The sequence below is a fragment of the Alosa pseudoharengus genome, unplaced genomic scaffold (assembly GCF_046254945.1).
Source record: "Alosa pseudoharengus isolate Yale_2024_CS ecotype anadromous, Long Island Sound unplaced genomic scaffold, YU_APseudo_1.1 YU_APseudo_1.1_scf_18, whole genome shotgun sequence".
Lineage (NCBI taxonomy): Eukaryota > Metazoa > Chordata > Actinopteri > Clupeiformes > Clupeidae > Alosa > Alosa pseudoharengus.
In genome coordinates this window covers 4081976-4102674 of record NW_027468650.1, presented here as the reverse complement: position 1 = coordinate 4102674, position 20699 = coordinate 4081976, and the positions used below count along the sequence as shown (strand labels likewise).

Sequence of the window (20699 nt, the reverse complement as noted above, 5' to 3'; positions counted from 1 at the left end):
TATACTCAGTCAGTTTGGGGAGTTGCACTAGCTGTAGTCGTTTGACCCCTTCACAACGGCGGCAAATTTGTCTTGTTTTCACTGAGCAAACGATGGGTGAGAGAAGTCCAGGCTTGCAGTGACCTGTGCAAATGTACCCTGCACAGGCTGCATCGTTTATGATATCATTATCTCGTAGTTTTGTCCCTTTATGTTCTTTAGTTGCTGGCGTTACCATTTACATCATTTCATATTTTGTTCCAGTGTATTTGTGAACTTGTTTGCCTGCTTATTTTTTGCATGTTTATGTTCTTACGAGGCCTAATGAATCTGTGCCTGCATGATATCTATAACAGTGCCATGGAGATCCAGTTGGCACCATTCCTTAGCAACACTTGCTCTGATAGCTGTGTTTCATAATGCCATGCTCACGATGCTTTGAGATGTTCACATCAGAGTTACTGCTGAACTGTAAGCCAGGAGCATCTACTTTAGACAAAATGCTTGAAAACATTGGACGATATTTATTTAAGTACTACACCTGGATTTATATAGCCTACACCATGAAAGAACAGCTGGACATCCTAAGTTGTAACACAAGCTATAACATGAAATGTGTGAAAAGTGAGAGCTTTTGTTATGCAATTAGAGAAGCCTTCAAAATCACAGTATTACGACAGTAAAATGTATATTATTTAGAATAAAGTTTCACAACGCGGCTGTTTATCACCAGCTCTCTACAGTAAAGCGTCCTTCACTCTTATTTGTCTTGAGGGTTTGGAGCTTCTCTCTTCATCTCTTCAGTTCCTATTGATTTCTTATCGTCTTATTGTCTTTGTTCTCTATTGGGTTCTCGTCCTGCATGTTGCTGTTTTTGATTCTGTTCTCTCACTCTCTCATTGCTGTCTCTGTCCATGTGCTGTGCTGTGCTGTGCTGTGCTGTGCTGTGCTGTGCTGTGCTGTGCTGTGCTGTGTGCTTTGTGGCTCTGCTGTTTCTCTGGCGTCTGTGCTGCATGCTCTTCTCATCGCGCCTCAATGACTCTGCGCTCTCGTCCTCCGCGGGGTTTGATGGCCGCTCTGCAGGGAAGCCAGCATCGTGGGCTTGTCAGGACAGTAGGTAACTTTTGTGTATCGCCCCCACATGCCCCCACCCATCGCACACACACTCCCACACACCCTTCCTCCAAGCCTCCCCCCAACCACACACACCCCCAGGCCAGCAGTCAGAAGACTCGTGGTGCATTCAGCCCTGTTAAGAAAGCTACATTTCTCTGTCAGTCACATGTGCACAAAAGGTCTTTTTTCAAATGGAAAGGGATTCTTGTTTTTATTTTATTTATTTATTTTTTGGTAGCTGTGAAAATCCGTACGAGAGGCTGTTGTGGGAAGTTGTGGGAAGGTGAGGGGTCTGCGGTGCGTCTGTGTGGGGGAATGTGAGAGGGTGAGGGGTCTGTGCTGCGTCTGTGCTGGTCTCAGTCCAATTAGAGCAGCAGCCTACTCACCGGTGAGGCAGTGGCCCCATCAGACGCAGTTCAGCCAGGTCCAATCAAATCAACTTTTAAGCGTAATTAAGGCCTGATTAAACCTAAGCGTGAGTATATTTCAAATCAAACTGCATTTGACATGCATTGCGTTTGCGTTGCGCTCCGGGGGGCAGCCAGGTTGGAGTGGTTAGTAAGGTGATACACACGCCGCCCAGCGAGTCGGCTTAATGAACGTAATATGCTCATTTATTACCGCTTCATTACACCTTAATGACTCCCCTAAAGGTCACTTGTGCCGGGAGCGCGAACGGCCAGTCAGCCATCGAACGGCATACGCATCATCTTTACGGTGACCCTGCGCGTTATCCTACTCGCTTCAGGGCTGATTAACCGGTCCGGTCGGTCACCATAGACAAGCTGGAGCACTGAAAAGAGACACAGTAAGAACAAGCTGGAGCACTGAAGAGAGACACAGTAAAAACAAGGTGTGGGTGCAGGGCAGGGAGGCCCTGTTGTGTTGTGGCTGGGGAATTCAGGGTGGTTCTGGTGGTGGGGCAGCAGGGTGGTTCTGGTGGTGGGGCAGCAGGGTGGTTCTGGTGGTGGGGCAGCAGGGTGGTTCTGGTGGTGGGGCAGCAGGGTGGTTCTGGTGGTTCTGATGGTGGGGCCGCAGGTTGGTTCTGGTGGTTCTGGTGGTGGGGCAGCAGGGTGGTTCTGGTGGTTCTGATGGTGGGGCAGCAGGTTGGTTCTGGTGGTTCTGGTGGTGGGGCAGCAGGGTGGTTCTGGTGGTTCTGGTGGTGGGGCAGCAGGGTGGTTCTGGTGGTGGGGCAGCAGGGTGGTTCTGGTGGTTCTGGTGGTGGGGCAGCAGGGTGGTTCTGGTGGTGGGGCAGCAGGGTGGTTCTGGTGGTTCTGCTGGTGGGGCAGCAGGTTGGTTCTGAAGACATAATTCATCTACCACATGAAGCAGAGTAATTAGAGTGCTATCTGAGCTCTCCTTCCCTCTGACATTAATTACCCAGGCTGTGTGTGTGTGTGGCTGTGTGTGTGGGTGGGCAGCGGGTGGGTGTTTTTTTGTGTGTGTGAGTATGTGTGTGTGGGTGTGTGTGTGTGGGGGCGGGGGGGTCTTTTGTGTATGTGTGTGTGTGTGTCAGAGAGAGAGAGAAAGGGAGAAAGAAAGTTTTGCGCGTGTGTGTGTGTGAGGTTAAGTAGTGGGTGAGTGAACGCATGTGTGTGTGTGTGTTTATGTAAGTTATTTAGTGTGTGTGTGTGTGTGTGTGTGTGTTTGTTCAGAGCAGTGCTTTTAGCCCCAGGAGCTTAAATAATGTAACTCTGGCTCTTTGATTGCTCTGCGGTATGAAATGAATGCTGCGTAGCTGTGTATATCCCCCTGATGGAGGAGAGGCTCCTCAGATGGCTTAGGCTCTATTAACACAGGGTCCTTAGTGTGTTTATTTAATAGCCTTTAATAGCCACCCCGGTCACCAGCAGGCTTGGCAAGCTGGCCTGCACACTGCTCTAAAAACACAGAATTAATCAAGCCCACAAATTCAAAAATCGTTAATGGAGCCTTGAGGATACGTATTAATTTGTTTTGCCGCAAATGATGTCCCTGCTCTTTGTTGTCTGGTTGCAATTGCGCGGCCTTGCTTTCCCCTCGAAGCAGAGTTCATTGGTATCCGATGATGATTTTAGTTCATATGTTTTGTTAAATTGCTACCTCTTAATTACAGTGATTGTGAGTGATTCACAAAGTGAGTTTGTTTTCATGGTGAGTAACAACACTGTATTCCAGTAACCCTCTGTAAGCTATGCACATGTGTTACCGTAAACAGGTAGATCGAGGGCATGCTGCTAGTTATGATTAAGCTACTGCTGGGCTTTGTGGGAGGTGAGCGCTAAGTCTTAAGATCAGGATCTGGTGATGGTTCGAGTCGGCTCACAGTCGATTGACAGTTAGTAAACATGCTGTTAAGAGTTGAAAGGTTAGTTAAAATATAATAATGAAGATGAGTCACAGGATTTCTGCACTGCTTAGAGAATCTGAAACAGCCTCTCCATCGGCATTCTGATCATCCAGAGACGCTGCAGGATTAAAGCAACACCAAAGAGTTTTTTGTACCTTAAAATAATGTTTCCAAAATCGTTTCAGTGGTTTATCAACTCATAACAGGGTGAACGGCACTTCTGCATTCGCTTCGCGGCCCTCTATCGGCTATAACCACACTATGTAAGTTTGCCAGATCGGGTAGTGGATCTGTAGTTCGATGGAATGAGACATAAGAAACTACAAATTTGACTTGCATCTGATGTCGCAATACATCGTACTTTAATAAAATCATGCAACATATTCTACCTTGTCTGTGGACATCGTTATTTCCAAAGCTAGTGCTGGATAAACAAATAGTGCGTGCGACAGAGGAAAAGTTCTTTGGTGTTGCTTTAAAGTGAGAGTTTTTGAGTGCACAGAATGTGTAGACCGCAAGACAACGTATTTCCTCTGTGACTCTCATACCTGCTTATTATTTACCATTAGGGCCATGTGTGTGCCACTCTTTTATACATGTATTCATTTAGCTAATGGGTCTCTTTTGTCCTCGTCAATCGCTGGTTTCTCCTCACGGAAAATGGACTCTGACATCATCTCAGCTCTGAAGGAATAATGGTGCTCCAGCGGAAGCCCACTCCTAATGGCGTTTTAGTCACTGTAATTTTCTCTTAGATCCATGCCCTTTGAGTGACAGACCCGATAATAGCTTTCCTCTGTGCACAGTGGTGTGAGGCGTCTGATGGATCTGGTTCTCATTTTTCACCCTCACTAATTACATGGACATTACTGGTCAGCGTGCTTGAGGTCAATTTTATGTGTTACAGTCGTTTGCATTGATTACACACTGATACTATGCACTCACAGCCAAGACGTTGGTGTGGGATCTGAGTGGTGGTGGTGACCATAGATATATATAACAATGTTCCATATATATATCTATGGTGGTGACGGCGTTCTCTGGTCAACTACAGGTGCTGCCAGCGGACAGAGGGGCTTTCTGGGATGCATCCGTGCTCTGAGAATGAACGGTGTGACCCTTGACCTGGAGGAGAGGGCAAAGGTCACGCCGGGGGTGAAGCCCGGCTGCTCGGGCCACTGCCCCAGCTTCGGGATGTACTGCCGCAACGGGGGCAAGTGTGTGGAGAAGTACAACGGCTACTCGTGCGACTGCTCCAGCACAGCGTACGACGGGCCCTTCTGCACCAAAGGTAGGAGACCTGACCTCACCTGACCTCCCTTATATGTTGTATCACAGTGTCTTTGAACTTTGTGCAGTTTTATTTATTTTTTTCAGACATAACATATGTTAACAGTGGTGAATGTTTTTTTGTACAGCTGCTCCCTTGTATGTTTAGAGAGAAAATTACTAGGTCCTCAAACTGTTTTGAGTACTCGCAAATGTTCACTGAGAACTCACAGAAAACAAAAAACGGTTTGCAAATGTTTGACTGTGTTCGTGAATTTGAATGCAGCTCTGGTCTTAATAAACCACAATGCGTAGACTAGCTGTGGCTTCAGTTGCATGCATGATGCTTCAGTGTTTTTTATTTGTCATTTTTATTATTTTTCACCCATAAAAGATACACAATAGTCTTTCAAGACAATGGCTTTATTCTTTGAACAACCCCTTTGCTTGGTGTAATGGTTAAAAACAGGGCTTAGGCTACTCAGGGATATTAATAATGGCCCATTCATATTCCCGCTCTCAGAATACCATTGCTCTGCATGCAGTACTGTACTATCCTGCACATGATAATGGCCCATTCATATTCCCGCTCTCAGAATACCACACATGATGAGAGGTTCACACCTTCTATTTAAACACCATCAGCGTATAGTTACTCACTCCCTTCACATGGTTATGGACGTTTGCACGTTTCCCATACCGTGTGTGCTCTCCCACCTCATGATATATACATACTGTATATGTTTTCGAGCCCCCTGTGAGCCCCATGGGGCAGCCGTGGCCTACTGGTTAGCTCTTCGGACTTGTAACCGGAGGGTTGCCAGTTCGAACCCCAACCAGTAGGCACGGCTGAAGTGCCCTTGAGCAAGGCACCTAACCCCTCACTGCTCCCCGAGCGCCGCTGTTGATGCAGGCAGCTCACTGCGCCGGGATTAGTGTGTGCTTCACCTCACTGTGTGTACACTGTGTGCTGAGTGTGTTTCACTAATTCACGGATTGGGATAAATGCAGAGACCAAATTTCCCTCACGGGATCAAAAGAGTTTATATACTTATACTTATGTTTTCGATCCCCCTGTGATATATACATATATGTTTTCGAGCCCCATGTGATATACATATATGTTTTCGAGCCCCCTGTGATATATACATATATGTTTTCGAGCCCCATGTGATATACATATATGTTTTCGAGCCCCCTGTGATATATACATATATGTTTTCGAGCCCCCTGTGATATATACATATATGTTTTCGAGCCCCCTGTGATATATACATATATGTTTCCGAGCCCCTTGTGTGTGCTGCCATGTGCACTCTGGCGTGTGCGGTCCTTGATCGAAGCATTCAGCGTGACACTTGTCAATTTGTTTCGCCCGAATCCTCTCGGTTAGCCGGCGCAGCAGTAGCTGAGCGCAGCACAGGTGAGAAATGAGTGAGTCACTGAGTGACGGCCGGGCTGTGTCCCTGCTCCCCATCTGCTATGCAGATTGCTGGAGGCGACGAGCGCTCTCTGCTGAGACCTCTAGCAGGCGCTGGAAATGGCCACACTTCTGTGCCCCGATGTGCAACAGAGCCGCAACTCGCATTGTTCACTCTCAGTTCCATTCTCACTGTGTGCCAGGGTGTGTGTGTGTGTGTGTGTGTGTGTTTGTGTGTGCCTGCATACGCCTTTCTATGAGTGTGTGTGTTTGTGTGCGTGCGTGTGTGTGTGTGTTCACGCGTTTGGTAAACCCTGAAATATGCATGTATGCATGAACACTCTCATAATTGGGGCACGTTAGCTCGCATTTCCATGTATCCATATTTACACGGCCCTGTCAGGGGTATTGCAGCCAGAGCCACAGTCCTCTTCTTTCCGTTTTCCCTCTTTTCTTTCCTCCTGCCTCAGGCGGTCACTTTCTCCCTCCCTCCCTCCCTCTCTCGCTCTCTCTGCATTTGTTTTCTCAGCTCTACTGTACACAATGAAGCCCCAGTGAAGGCTAAGCCGTGCACTTGAACGCTGCTCTCTCTCTCCTCGCTGCCGCCTGGGCCACTGCTGCCCCCCTCTGTGTGTTTGCTTTGAAATGGAAGCGGACTTCCAGCCACGTTGCCACGGCGATTATTTGCATGCTGTGGCCTTGCAGTGCTATGGCAACAGAATAATTTTTTTTTCTTTCTCTCTCTCTTTTGCCTTCGCTTTTCACCAGCCTGTTTTGTAAGGCCTGGTCATATCTGAACTCTCGAGCCCTGTGGTGGGGGGGGGGGGGCTAAAATGGACAATGGAAAGAAATGAACCTGAGCACTAAGCAAACTTCTCACAAGTGATCTTGTCTAGTTGGTATTTGGTATATTAGTTTTTCTACACTGGAAAGAATATATTTAGAGTGCAGAAGGTGAATAAATCACAAAACTGTGCATCACTTGCCTCAATATAGTTATTAGTGTGCGATGTAGAGCTCATGCAGAGAGCGCGCTCCTCGTGGGAAATCGGTCTCAGCAGAGGGCTCCAGCTGCTTCAGCTGTGTTTATAAGATATTCATTTAGTACAGCGAAGCAACATACTGTGTGTCAGAAAGAGTCTCATATCTTGGTATTTACACTCACATTCTGATCCGTGGCCTTGCGCTTGTGTTGACCAGCCGAGATGCACAATCTTGCTTGTATGCCATATTTGATTAGATTTTTTATCAAACTAATAAAATTAGTTTGTCCATGTCCACATACTACACTCTTAAAACGAATGTGTTGAAAATAACACAGCTTGTGTTGTTTTTAAAGGTGCCATGTGTAATGTCCGCCAAAAAATAAATTCATACTCCACATTCCATAAAAGATGGGGGCAGTATACCTCCAGAAAGTGAGTTGGTCTACCCTAGAGTAACAACCGAGACACTTGTATTGCAGTTTGGCTGGCGGTTATGTTGCCCGCATACCGCCTCCCATGGCCGAAACTGGTATTATGACACCTGTCGGGCTGTGGCTAGTAATTTAGCATGCTAATTCAGGTTGATATCTCTCCAGCACTATACCTTGTCATTTTTTTAATGACATCATAGCCCTTATTTCTTCTCATTCTTTTGATGTGTGTAGCTCATTTTTTGGATATTTTTACCTCAATTCTTACACCATGGCACCTTTAACACATCTCTATGTCCAGATAGTGACAACACAATTTGTGTACACAAGAGTATACTAGATGGACAGAGCTTAACAGGAAGTGAAGCTAGATGGACAGAGCCTAACAGGAAGTGAAGCAGGAGAGAAATTGGCCAATTGGATCTCCTCCTATATTTATGCCAAGGACTCATTTCTGCACAACAAAGAGAGAGTGCATGAGAGATATAAAGAAAGAGACGCTGGAGTAAAGCTGATCTGTGAGGGTTTTTTCCGTTTAGACAAACCGCTCCATTCCGTCCCAGTGGGCAGAGGGAATGTATAAGCGAAGTGCATGATTAGGCGAGGCCTGCAGGACATTTAAACAGTAGCGCTCGCTGTCACACACACACGCACACACACACACACACACACACTCTCTCTCACACACACACACACACACACACACACACACACACATACACACACACACACACACACACACACACACACACACACACACACACACACACACTTAAACACACACAGACACACACACACACACACACAGTTAAACACACACACACACACACACACACACACACACACACACACACTTAAACACACACACACACACACTGGAGTGGACTTACTTCATTACCTCTCTTGATTTCCCAGAGCTCCCCACGGTTCCGCCCCACATGCACGGTGTGTAGAACTGTTTGTGTGTACGGCCCCTATACGGCAAACACTTGTTTTCTCACCGATGTGAAATGGCCCGTGCAAGGACCTTTGTCCTCTGTGGGTGTCTGAAATGGACAAGCGAAGAAATGATGCTCTTCCTTTTTTCACGCTTCATTGAGAGATGAAATAGTATTTGCTCATGTCAGCTGAGATGTCAGTGTTTTGTTTTGTTTGTAGATTTCACACTGCGATTGCATTCATCTGATTCACTGTGTTTGATGAACAGCCCCTGTGCTTTTGTCTCTTTCCCCCACTGACCTGTCCAGACATCGGCGGCTTTTTTGAGGCCGGCACCCTGGTGAGGTACAACTTTGGGCCCGAGGCCGGGAGCTCCTCCTCTTCGTCGTCCTCCTCCTCCTCCTCCCAGGTGGTGGTGGAGGCGTCGTCCAGAGAGACCAATCTGACGCGCGAGGACCTGGCCTTCAGCTTCAGCACGTCCAGCGCCCCCAGCCTGCTCGTCTACGTCAGCTCCCACACGCAGGACTATATGGCCGTAGTGCTCCGGCAGAACGGTGAGGACCCCTGCACCTCCACACAGCGTCCACTCTCCGCCAACCGTGATGATGATGATGATGATGATGATGATGCAGAGACTCTACAACACCTGCAGGGGGCGCAGTTTGCAGTGTTGAGTCTGCGATCACCGCTTTCGGTTTCTCTCGTTGCACATTTGTGAGATGGTTTATATCGTGTTTATACACTTTAAACTTTCTTTCAAAGAAGTTTCACACAGAAAGTTTCTCAAATAATAAGTGATACCTCAGTATCTGCTGCGGTTGCAGTCTGTGACCTTGCCAGGGTGTTTTGTGCTTTTAATTCTGCAGAGCCTTCTTTTACAAGGGGCTTTTACGCCCAACGTGAGACAGAGTTTGGAGATTTAGAGTTTGTAGCTCGCGAGGCACTAGTGTTGCTCAGTCCGTAGGGGACTGTGAGCTCTGATGAGTGCTCCTTTATGGGCCTGTGAGAGGACTCGGGAGTCCTGATTCTGAGAGCAGAAGAAAAGCTTCCCCTCCACTTCCATACTTAGCCATGCAGAAACCCATCTAGTATACATCAGAAATAGAATCGCTTAAGAACCAGTTACGTGACAAAGTGCATGCCTATATCAACGATCATCTAAATGGTAGGTTCCCTTATTTATTCAGCGCTTCTGCTGCCAGATTGAATGAGTAGCAAGTTGTGAAATTGTTAGAAATTGTTGAGATGATCTCGGCCATGTAAGATGGAATGCTTATTTTCTTCCACAGAAATATCACTGCAGTGGCAACCTGATGGAAGTTGAGTATCAAGTTATCAGTAACCTGATGGGAGTTAGCATGCACGTGACAAAGAGTATGCTAGGGTTGATCGAGATGTATCTAATTTTGTGCATCTCTACGCTGATGTGAGTTGGTATGCCTGCTCCCCGAGCATTCAGAGTGAAATGTGTTGTGATGCAGTCTGATTGGCTCTTTAAAGGAGAGACGGAGTGCGAGCATGCATCCACACGCCGAAGTGATTTTGTGTCAGGGCTGTTTGTTTTTGGCTCAGAGTGATCTTTTTCATTAAGCAGAACTTCATAAAAACTCAATTTCCCACCAGCCCACCCACACAAATACCCACACACACACAGACATGCACGCACACACACACACACACACACACGCACGCACACACACACACACACACACACACACACACACACACACACACACACACACACACACACACACACTCAGTGCCTGGCCGCGAGCTCTATAATCAGAGACTGACAACTGATGATTATTTTGTTTGTCATTCTAGACATCAGAATGACACACGTGCCCCCCCCCCCCACACACACACACACACACACACACACACACACCTCCCCCTCCACTCTCACCCCTAAACAGGGGCCAGGCTGGCAAGCTTGACTTCCTAGAGCACTTGTGGGGGGGGGGGGGGGGCTCTGTGACAGAAGGCAGAGACCGGGAGGCGTGAGAGTACAGTGGCAGTACAGGGCACAGTAATTGGCATCCCCGCCGCTCTCTGGCAGGCTCTGAAAGAGGAGTGTGTGTGTGTGTGTGTGTGTGTGTGTGTGCGTGCGTGAGCATGTCTGGCGTGGTGTGATGGGGACTAACCTGTGCCCCCCCCCCCCTCATGCGTTCAGCTTAAGTGCTGCAGAGGCACTAATTCAGAGAGGAGGGATTTGATTGGTATTCTCTGCAGCAGGTCACGGCTAGAACCCACAGGCTGACGTTTGCTCTCTTTCTCTCACTCTTTCGCTCACTCACACTTTTCTCTCTGCGGCCTTTGCCCTTATCTTCTCCCCCCCCCCCTCTATCTCTCTCTATCTCTATCTCTATCTCTCTCCATCTCTCCCTCTCACTCTCAGGCACCCTGCAACTGAGATATGACCTGGGTGGCATGAAGGAGCCTTTCGTGGTGGATGTTGACCAGCGTAACCTTGCCAACGGGCAGCCACATACGGTCAACATCAGCCGAGTGGAGAGGAGCATCCAGGTCCAGGTATATAACAGGACACACACAGCTACACACATCCTCTATTATACAGTGGAATATAGAATATAACATGCAACTGAAAAGAATAAAATAGAACATAGAATAGAATAGAATAGAACACAATGCAATAGAATAGAATAGAATAGAACACAATGCAATAGAATAGAATAGAACACAATGCAATAGAATAGAATAGAGCAGAATAGAATAGAATAGAACATGTTTATGTTTATGTTTCTAGGACATGTTTTTGTCCAAAGTGATTTATAATGACATCAATAAACATTAGATTAGCATTAAAATGAATAGAATAGACCATGGCAGAATAGAATACAGTAGAGTAGAGTAAAAGAACTAGAACAGAGTAGTGAGCAGCGTAAACGGAGAAGGCGGAGAGCTTAAACTAGCGAGGCAGCCTCAGGACTCCAGCCTCAGGACTCCAGCCTCAGGACTCCAGCCTCAGGACTCCAGCCTCAGGACTCCAGCCTCAGGACCCTGCGAGGCCGTCTACAGCAGCAGGACTCATTCAGCCGGCCAAGCGCTAACCTTGGCACTGCAGCTAATACGTGAAATCAAGTGGATCTTGGCGAGTGTGTCTGTGTGCGTGTGTGTGTGCGTGTGTGTGTGTGCGTGTGTGTGTGTGTGTGTGTGTGCGTGTGTGTGTGTGTGCGTGTGTGTGTGTGTGCGTGTGTGTGCGTGTGCGTGTGTGTGTGTGTGTGTGTGTGTGTGTGTGTGTGTGTGTGTGAAATCAGGTGGATCTGTGCGAGACTGCAGCAAAAACAGGCCGGCTGCACTCGCTCTCCCCAGCCGGACAGACCACTCTGGCTGCACAGAGCTGGAACAGAGCCTGGAATAAAAGTGCCTCCGTTTATTCTCAAGACTTGTGCTTCTGGGTGCTTCTGGGTGCACTTAATACAGGTCCAGCCTGCCTCACCTCATGAGCGCCGGGCCATTCACATATAAATGACCTGTCCATTTTCTTTGGGTTCTGTATCATGTAATCATTGTATCATATGTCAAAAACATACATATTCATATACATATTATATGTCAAACAAAACATACAAAACTTACATATTATGTCTTGTTGACACATAATTAGACGAAAGCAGTGATTGTGAGAGATAACACCGCACACCATATTATTGACACATTATTGACGTGCTTCCGCCAAATGCAGTCCTGCATCTTCATCTTCATCCCTGGTCTGACTCTGTTTCTCTCCCATATGGCTGCAGTTAGTACAGTTAAGCTGTGAGGGTGCTTCTGCAGTTAGTTCAGTTAGTACTGTAAGGGTGCTACTGCAGTTAGTACAGTTAGTACTGAAAGGGTGCTACTGCAGTTAGTACTGTAAGGGTGCTACTGGTGGTACTGCAGTTAGTACTGTAAGGGTGCTACTGCAGTTAGTACAGTAAGGGTGCTACTGCAGTTAGTACTGTAAGGGTGCTACTGGTGCTACTGCAGTTAGTACTGTAAGGGTGCTACTGCAGTTAGTACTGTAAGGGTGCTACTGCAGTTAGTACAGTAAGGGTGCTACTGCAGTTAGTACTGTAAGGGTGCTACTGGTGCTACTGCAGTTAGTACTGTAAGGGTGCTACTGCAGTTAGTACAGTAAGGGTGCTACTGCAGTTAGTACTGTAAGGGTGCTACTGGTGCTACTGCAGTTAGTACTGTAAGGGTGCTACTGGTGCTACTGTAGTTAGTACTGTAAGGGTGCTACTGCAGTTAGTACAGTAAGGGTGCTACTGCAGTTAGTTCTGTAAGGGTGCTACTGCAGTTAGTACTGTAAGGGTGCTACTGGTGCTACTGCAGTTAGTACAGTAAGGGTGCTACTGCAGTTAGTACTGTAAGGGTGCTACTGGTGCTACTGTAGTTAGTACTCTAAGGGTGCTACTGCAGTTAGTACAGTAAGGGTGCTACTGCAGTTAGTACTGTAAGGGTGCTACTGCAGTTAGTACTGTAAGGGTGTTACTGGTGCTACTGCAGTTAGTACTGTAAGGGTGCTACTGCGGTTAGTCCTGTAAGGGTGCTACTGGTGCTACTGCAGTTAGTACTGTAAGGGTGCTACTTCAGTTAGTACAGTAAGGGTGCTACTGCAGTTAGTACTGTAAGGATGCTACTGCAGTTAGTACTGTAAGGGTGCTACTGCAGTTAGTACTGTAAGGGTGCTACTGCAGTTAGTACAGTAAGGGTGCTACTGCAGTTAGTACTGTAAGGGTGCTACTGCAGTTAGTACTGTAAGGGTGCTACTGGTGCTACTGTAGTTAGTACTGTAAGGGTGCTACTGCAGTTAGTACAGTAAGGGTGCTACTGCAGTTAGTACTGTAAGGGTGCTACTGCAGTTAGTACAGTAAGGGTGCTACTGCAGTTAGTACAGTAAGGGTGCTACTGTAGTTAGTACTGTAAGGGTGCTACTGCAGTTAGTACTGTAAGGGTGCTACTGGTGCTACTGCAGTTAGTACTGTAAGGGTGCTACTGCAGTTAGTACAGTAAGGGTGCTACTGCAGTTAGTACTGTAAGGGTGCTACTGCAGTTAGTACTGTAAGGGTGCTACTGGTGCTACTGCAGTTAGTACAGTAAGGGTGCTACTGCAGTTAGTACTGTAAGGGTGCTACTGGTGCTACTGCAGTTAGTACAGTAAGGGTGCTACTGCAGTTAGTACTGTAAGGGTGCTACTGCAGTTAGTACAGTAAGGGTGCTACTGCAGTTAGTACTGTAAGGGTGCTACTGCAGTTAGTACTGTAAGGGTGCTACTGGTGCTACTGTAGTTAGTACTGTAAGGGTGCTACTGCAGTTAGTACAGTAAGGGTGCTACTGCAGTTAGTACAGTAAGGGTGCTACTGCAGTTAGTACTGTAAGGGTGCTACTGCAGTTAGTACAGTAAGGGTGCTACTGCAGTTAGTACTGTAAGGGTGCTACTGGTGCTACTGTAGTTAGTACTGTAAGGGTGCTACTGCAGTTAGTACAGTAAGGGTGCTACTGCAGTTAGTACTGTAAGGGTGCTACTGCAGTTAGTACTGTAAGGGTGCTACTGCCGAGGCATCGACTGCTCTCTCCATTAGTAGCTGTAAAATTCAGCCCTGCCAGCCTGGATAGGATGGAGGAGTGGGTGGAGGAGGAGGAAGGGGGGGAGTAGGAGGAGGAGGGGGGGGAGGAGGTGGAGGGAAAGGGGGGGGAGTATAATTGAAAGGCATTATTGATTGGTGCAGCCGGGCTCAGAGTGCACTTTAGGTTTTTATTATGTCTAAACAGCCAAGACATGTTTTGGTTGATGGTGTCGATAAGAGGGCGTGTGTGTGTACGTGTATGTGTGTATGTGTGTGTGTGTACGTGTGTGTGTGTGTGTGTGTGTGTGTACGTGTGTGTGTGTGTGTGTGTGTTAAGTGTGTATGTGTGCTGGGAATGACAAAGACAGCAAGCTAGAAGGCAGACAGCACTCTCACCCTGTCTGATCTCTGATGTCCACAGCACCTTTAACAGTTCCACTCACCACGGGTAATATTGGACACACACACCACGGGTAATTTCGATCTGCTCTCTCTCTCTCTCTCTCTCTCTCTCGCCTCTCCTCCTCATCTCATTCCATATACTGCGTAGAGTGTGTCCTGGTTGTGTGGAGATAGGTGTGTGTGTGTGTGTGTGTGTGTGTGTGTGTTGAGTAATGGGAAGTGCCATCAGGGATACGGTGCAGCGGTGTAGTAGGTGAGTCGTCTCGGTGGCTCTCAGGGGCCTCAGCCAGCTCCACTGCACTGTCAAGGGGCCTGCAGCAGCACAGACAGCAGCACAGACAGCAGCAGATCACAGGAGATATGTCAGATGACCACACTCTTCTATTTGCCCCCCCCCCTCGCTCTCTCTACCCCCCCCCCCCCCCCCCCCCTCACGCTTACTCTCGTCAGTGGAGTGGCACCACTCCTCCATTAGGGGGCACCACGCCTCCATTAGGGGGCGCCTATTTTTTGGTCAAAGTTTTCTCCATGGATTCATGGATTTAAAATTGTTAGAAAAATACTTAGGGTTTTAAAATCATCAGTTATCCCCTGTAAATATGTATTTGATAGAGAAGGACAGTTTTTTGCTAAAATGACACTGTTTTAACTGGAAATGTCCCCATTGCATAGCAAAAAGTGTGTAAAAATTTGCCATTTTGGAATACGGCGGCCGTATTGGATTTTTGGGTTCTGACCTAGCCTGACGAGCCAGACCCACATTAAAATGTAGGGTCTGGGCACTCACCGTTCGCAGTACTCAGTCCGACGGGCGGGATAATCGGTTGTCTTTCAAATTCCCTCTGCACGCAATAGGACAGCGCTAAGTCCCATACGTTTTCTCACCAGCGGAGCTAGTTGGCTAGTTCAAACTTTTGCCAACTTAAAACAAGCTTAACTCGTGTCACACTGTTGGCCAACAGCAACATCCATCTTCTTTGTTTTCAAGTAGCAGGGAATTCAAGCCAAACCGTTGCAACTCTGCCATCAATCATTATGTTAAGCCTGCCTAACGACTCTATACACGATTTGATTGGGCTGATAGAAGTTTAATTTTTCGAGCTCACAAGCCAACGGAGAGTTGCTAGACTAGCCCTGGCAGCAAATGTAATTTGCTGCCGCTAGGGTGCGTCTAGATTTCTAGGCTAGTTCTGACCAGGAATCCATGGAGAAAACGTTGACCAAAAAATAGGCCTAATGTTTCCAGCAGATGACCTGTCTACAAACCCTTCTGAACATTTCAGGTACATTTTTAGCATTTTTGAGCATTCCAGTCTGGAGAAAATCGACCTTATATCAGGTGTGCGCCGGTTATTTATGCCGCTGCTGTTGGCCGGTTGCAACGTATGCTCATCAATACGTCATCGACACGCCTCTTTATGCAGACAGGATTCGATCCCCATTTCACGCCCATTCGTGCCTTAACAATCTTTGACGCTCCGTCGCTGGGCTCGGAGGGCTTGGACCTGGGACCGCCGCTCAGCGAGCCTCCAGTCACGACTGGCACCCGAGGGCTGGAGAGCTGTCCCACCGTGCCGTCTGGTCCAGGCGTCTGTGGAGCCGCAGGCGGAGGGGTTGCAGAGGAGAGAGAAGAAAAGAGAGAACCGGGGGGGGGGGGGGGGGGGGTGGGGGGGTACAGACGCTCTTTGGTAAATATCATGCTGGATGCAATGTCATGTCTCAGTTATGCTCTCAGGATGTGCCCTTATACACATGTCCACACACACACACATATAGAGACAGATGCACACACACACACACATATAGAGACAGATGCACACACACACACACACATATAGAGACAGATGCACACACACACACACACACATATAGAGACAGATGCACACCACACACACACACATATAGAGACAGATGCACACACACACACACACACATATAGAGACAGATGCACACACACACACACATATAGAGACAGATGCACACACACACACACATATATAGAGACAAATGCACACACACACACACACATATAGAGACAAATGCACACACACACACACACATATAGAGACAGATGCACACACACACACACACATATAGAGACAGATGCACACACACACACACATATATAGAGACAGATGCACACACACACACACATATATAGAGACAGATGCACACACACACACACACATATATAGAGACAAATGCACACACACACACACACATGTGTATGCAGTGCCACACAACAGGAATTTAACATTGAATTGACACACAGACACTAAACACTAAACACACACACACACACACACACACACACTTCTGCCCCTTTCTGTCACTCTCATATTAGTCTGTCCAGGTCTCCCCTCAGTAACTGGAGAATCAGACCCACCTGTGCCGTGCTCTCTTCCCCCCCCCCCCACACACACACACACACACACACACCTGGGCTTCACCTGAGCAGAGCCGTCCACCGCCGGGCCATTAGGCTAGAGATTCTCTCTGCTCTGATATATACACAACATATTGTAGAGGCCAAACAAGCTCACCACACTCATAACGAGAAGAGAATCTCCCGTACAGCCTCTCTCTTGGCCTTCAAGGGGTTTCACTTTGGTTTTTGGGCCAGCTAGTTTAGACCAGCTGTTTGGGTGGACTCTCCGTACATCTTGTAGGAGATAATGCAACGTTAACATCAAAGGGCATGGCTGAAGACCTGAAGCAGGAGGCGGGAAAGCAAAACATTTCTAGTATTTACCTGGAGATTACATCTCTCCTGTATTTTTGGACACTAAATATTTATATTGTTTCGCACTGAATAATTGGTTTGGGTCCACAGGCCTGTATAAAAGGCAGTCCAGCATGTTAACAGTGATATAGTTGATGCGCTCCAAACCGCCGCCTCTTTCACACCCTGGGGGTGCGCTATGCAACGCTACGCTACGCTGCAGAGTGGACGAAGAGCACCGGATCTAATAGGTGAATGCATTATTCATTCGCCATAATGAACACTTTCGGGGGCTTTCACCGACTTGTCAGGTCAACTTCCTATCAAAGGCCTTCAACAGACCCTGTATTCCCATTTCATCCTCGTGTGGGTCCTGGTTTGTCTTTGAATTATAATCATTAATGAATAGGCAGAGAGAGAGAGAGAGAGAGAGAGAGAGAGAGAACAAGAGAGAGAGGGAGGGAGAACAAGAGAGAGAACAAGAAAGAGAGAGAGGGAGAACAAGAGAGAGAACAAGAGAGAGAGAGAGAGAACAAGAGAGAGAAGGGGGAACAAGCGAGAGAGGGAGAGAGAGAAAGAGTGAGAACAAGAGAGACAGAGAGAACGAGAGAGAGAGGGGACTTGTGAAGGCTAACAGAAACATGGCTGTTCCCCAGGCAGAGCAGCAGATTGGGCAGTTGTTTTCCTGCTTGGAGAGGCGAGATCGTGAGATGTCATCCCTGTCAGGCCGCTGGGCCTCCCTCTCTCCTCACACACCCTGTTCACCAGGCTGTCCACACCATTGGGCCTCCCTCTCTCCTCCTCACACAGCCTGCTCACCAGGCTGTCCACACCATTGGGCCTCCCTCTCTCCTCCTCACACACCCTGCTCATCAGGCTGTCCACACCATTGGGCCTCCCTCTCTCCTCCTCACACACCCTGCTCATCAGGCTGTCCCTCCTCACACACCCTGCTCACCAGGCTGTCCCTCCTCACACAGCCTGCTCACCAGGCTGTCCACACCATTGGGCCTCCCTCTCTCCTCCTCACACACCCTGCTCATCAGGCTGTCCCTCCTCACACACCCTGCTCATCAGGCTGTCCCTCCTCACACACCCTGCTCATCAGGCTGTCCCTCCTCACACACCCTGCTCACCAGGCTGTCCCTCCTCACACACCCTGCTCACCAGGCCGTCCACGCCGCTGGGCGTAGGTAGCCCTCCCTGTCCCTGTCCCTGAGCGGCTTCACCTCCGTTGAGACATCAGTGATGAGGAAGGAGAAACGTGGGATCTCTCCCCGCCCGCCCATTAGCTCTGTACTGGAGTCAGCTCTGTGTGTGTGTGTGTGTGTACTCTATTTGTGTGTGTGTGTGTGTGTGTGTGTGTGTGTGTGTGTGTATGGCAGGTGTCCATTAGTCACTGGATACAATGACCAGAATAAGCCCCCATGTTATTATCCCCCAGCCCCCGTTGCATCTAGGCTGTTATTTGAGTCTGATTGAAAGTGAAGGAGATTGAAGCCAATGCAGTACAGTGCTGATGGAACTGGACTGGAGTGGACTCTTGCTGGTGTACCTTGGGTTACATACTGTATCTACCTAGGGATTGCTATCCTCTCATTCATATCAGGGATGAGGTTTTCTGTGTGTGTGTGTGTGTGTGTTTGTGCATGTGTTGTATGTGTGTGTGTGTGTGTGTGTGTGTAGGTGCGTGTGTGTGTAGGTGTGTGTGTGTGTGTGTGTGTGTGTGTGTCTGTGTGTGTGTGTGTGTGTGTGTGTATGATTGTCTCTCCCCTGTGTGTGTGTGTGTATGATTGTCTCTCCCTTGTGTGTGTGTGTGTGTGTGTGTGTCTCCCCTGTGTGTGATGTCCCATTTGCCTGCTTAATGGGACCAAACCGAGGGGCAATTAATCACAATCCTGGGACTCGGTGGGATCTGATGGAAATCCTACACACACATACACACACATACACACACATGCATGCACATACACAGACACAGACACACACACACACACACACACACACACACACACACACACAGGGGAGAGACAATCATACACACACACAGGTAGAGACACAGGCTCTGCCTGTTGGTTTTAGGTGATAAAGGTAAATAAGCCAGAGGCTATTTAATTGTCCCATTATCCCCAGTACCATCCCCCACCACCCATGTCCCTACCCATCCTTTTACACACGCGCACACACACACACACACACACACACACACACACACACACACACACACCGTGTCCCTACTCATCCTTCTCCTTCTCCTACTCATTCACACACACACACACACACACACACACACACACACACACACACACACACACACACCCGTGTCCCTACTCATCCTTCTCCTTCTCCTACTCATTCACACACACACACACACACACACACACACACACACACACACACACATAGATACAGCGCACACTCATGGGTTCAGCGCACACACACAGGTATGCATACACACACATGCACACACACGCGTGCACACACACACAGATACAGCGCACACCTACACACACACACACATGTACACACACTGTCATTCCTGAGAGACCAACTGATGGAATTAGATTATGTCTGGAGAAAGCAGTTAAAGGGGAAATGAAGTGTGTGTGTGTGGGGGGGGGGAGGCTGGTTAGTGAGGGAGGGGGGACTCCAGACAATTCACCCATCCGTATGCACCTGGGTGTCTTCACAATAAACAAGATAAGCTTATCGGTGCGACATATCGTCACAACAAATTACCCCCCAAAACTGCGAGACGCCCAAAGTCATTGTCCTCCCTGCTGCTGCTGCTGCCACCCTCAACACCCCCCCTTCTCCACCCTCAATCCCCTATCAGCCCCCCCTCCACCAACCACCCCTCCTCCACCCTCAACATCCTATCTGCCCCCTCCACCAACCACCCCTCCTCCACCCTCAACATCCTATCAGCCACCCTCCCCATCCACCCCCTCCACCATCCACCTCCTCCTCCACCCCCCCCCCCTCCACCAGCCTAGCACTCCACTTCCCCAACCATCCAGAGCATCAATATTCACAGCATGCTGCAGATGACACACACACACACTCACATACACACACCACGCATACAGTGTACACACACACTCTCTCTCTCTCTGTCTCTCACACACACACATTAACAAAGAACAAAGTAATTTGGCAGAAACGTTTCCTTTGAATGCGTAGAGGGGAGGATGAGTCAGGCTAATCGCTAATTGCAGGGGAGCGCGGAGATGGGGCGGCTCCGCGGCTAATGAAGGCAGTGGAGATATTAGCGAGCGCTTTATGAGCGAAGGTAAATATGCCCTGGGCCTTGTCATAGTGACGGGCGCCTCCTCGTCTGATTCATCGTGTCTCCAGGGGACGAGGGGGGCAAAGTCCCTGGAAATTCAGAATTACAAATTAGATCCACCTCGTGTCAATTAAGGCGAGACATTAGCCGCGCTTACTGAACCATTTGTTCTGTGTTGTGTGTGTGGATCTTTGAAGTTCAAGAAATTACATTGTATGAGTGTGTGGGAGTGTGAGAATGTCTG

At 48.2% G+C, this 20699-nt stretch overlaps 1 protein-coding gene across 1 annotated transcript in view; it reads left to right on the top strand.

Annotated features, from left to right (window-relative positions):
- The window catches only part of cntnap2a (contactin associated protein 2a), a 233628-nt gene that overhangs the window by 176201 nt on the left and 36728 nt on the right, over positions 1-20699 (top strand). Inside the window, exons 18-21 of the mRNA XM_076291413.1 lie at positions 1063-1092; positions 4479-4715; positions 8778-9023; positions 10868-11001. Of these exons, the coding sequence (XP_076147528.1) occupies positions 1063-1092; positions 4479-4715; positions 8778-9023; positions 10868-11001 (647 nt within the window). The remainder of the gene's footprint in view (positions 1-1062; positions 1093-4478; positions 4716-8777; positions 9024-10867; positions 11002-20699) is intronic.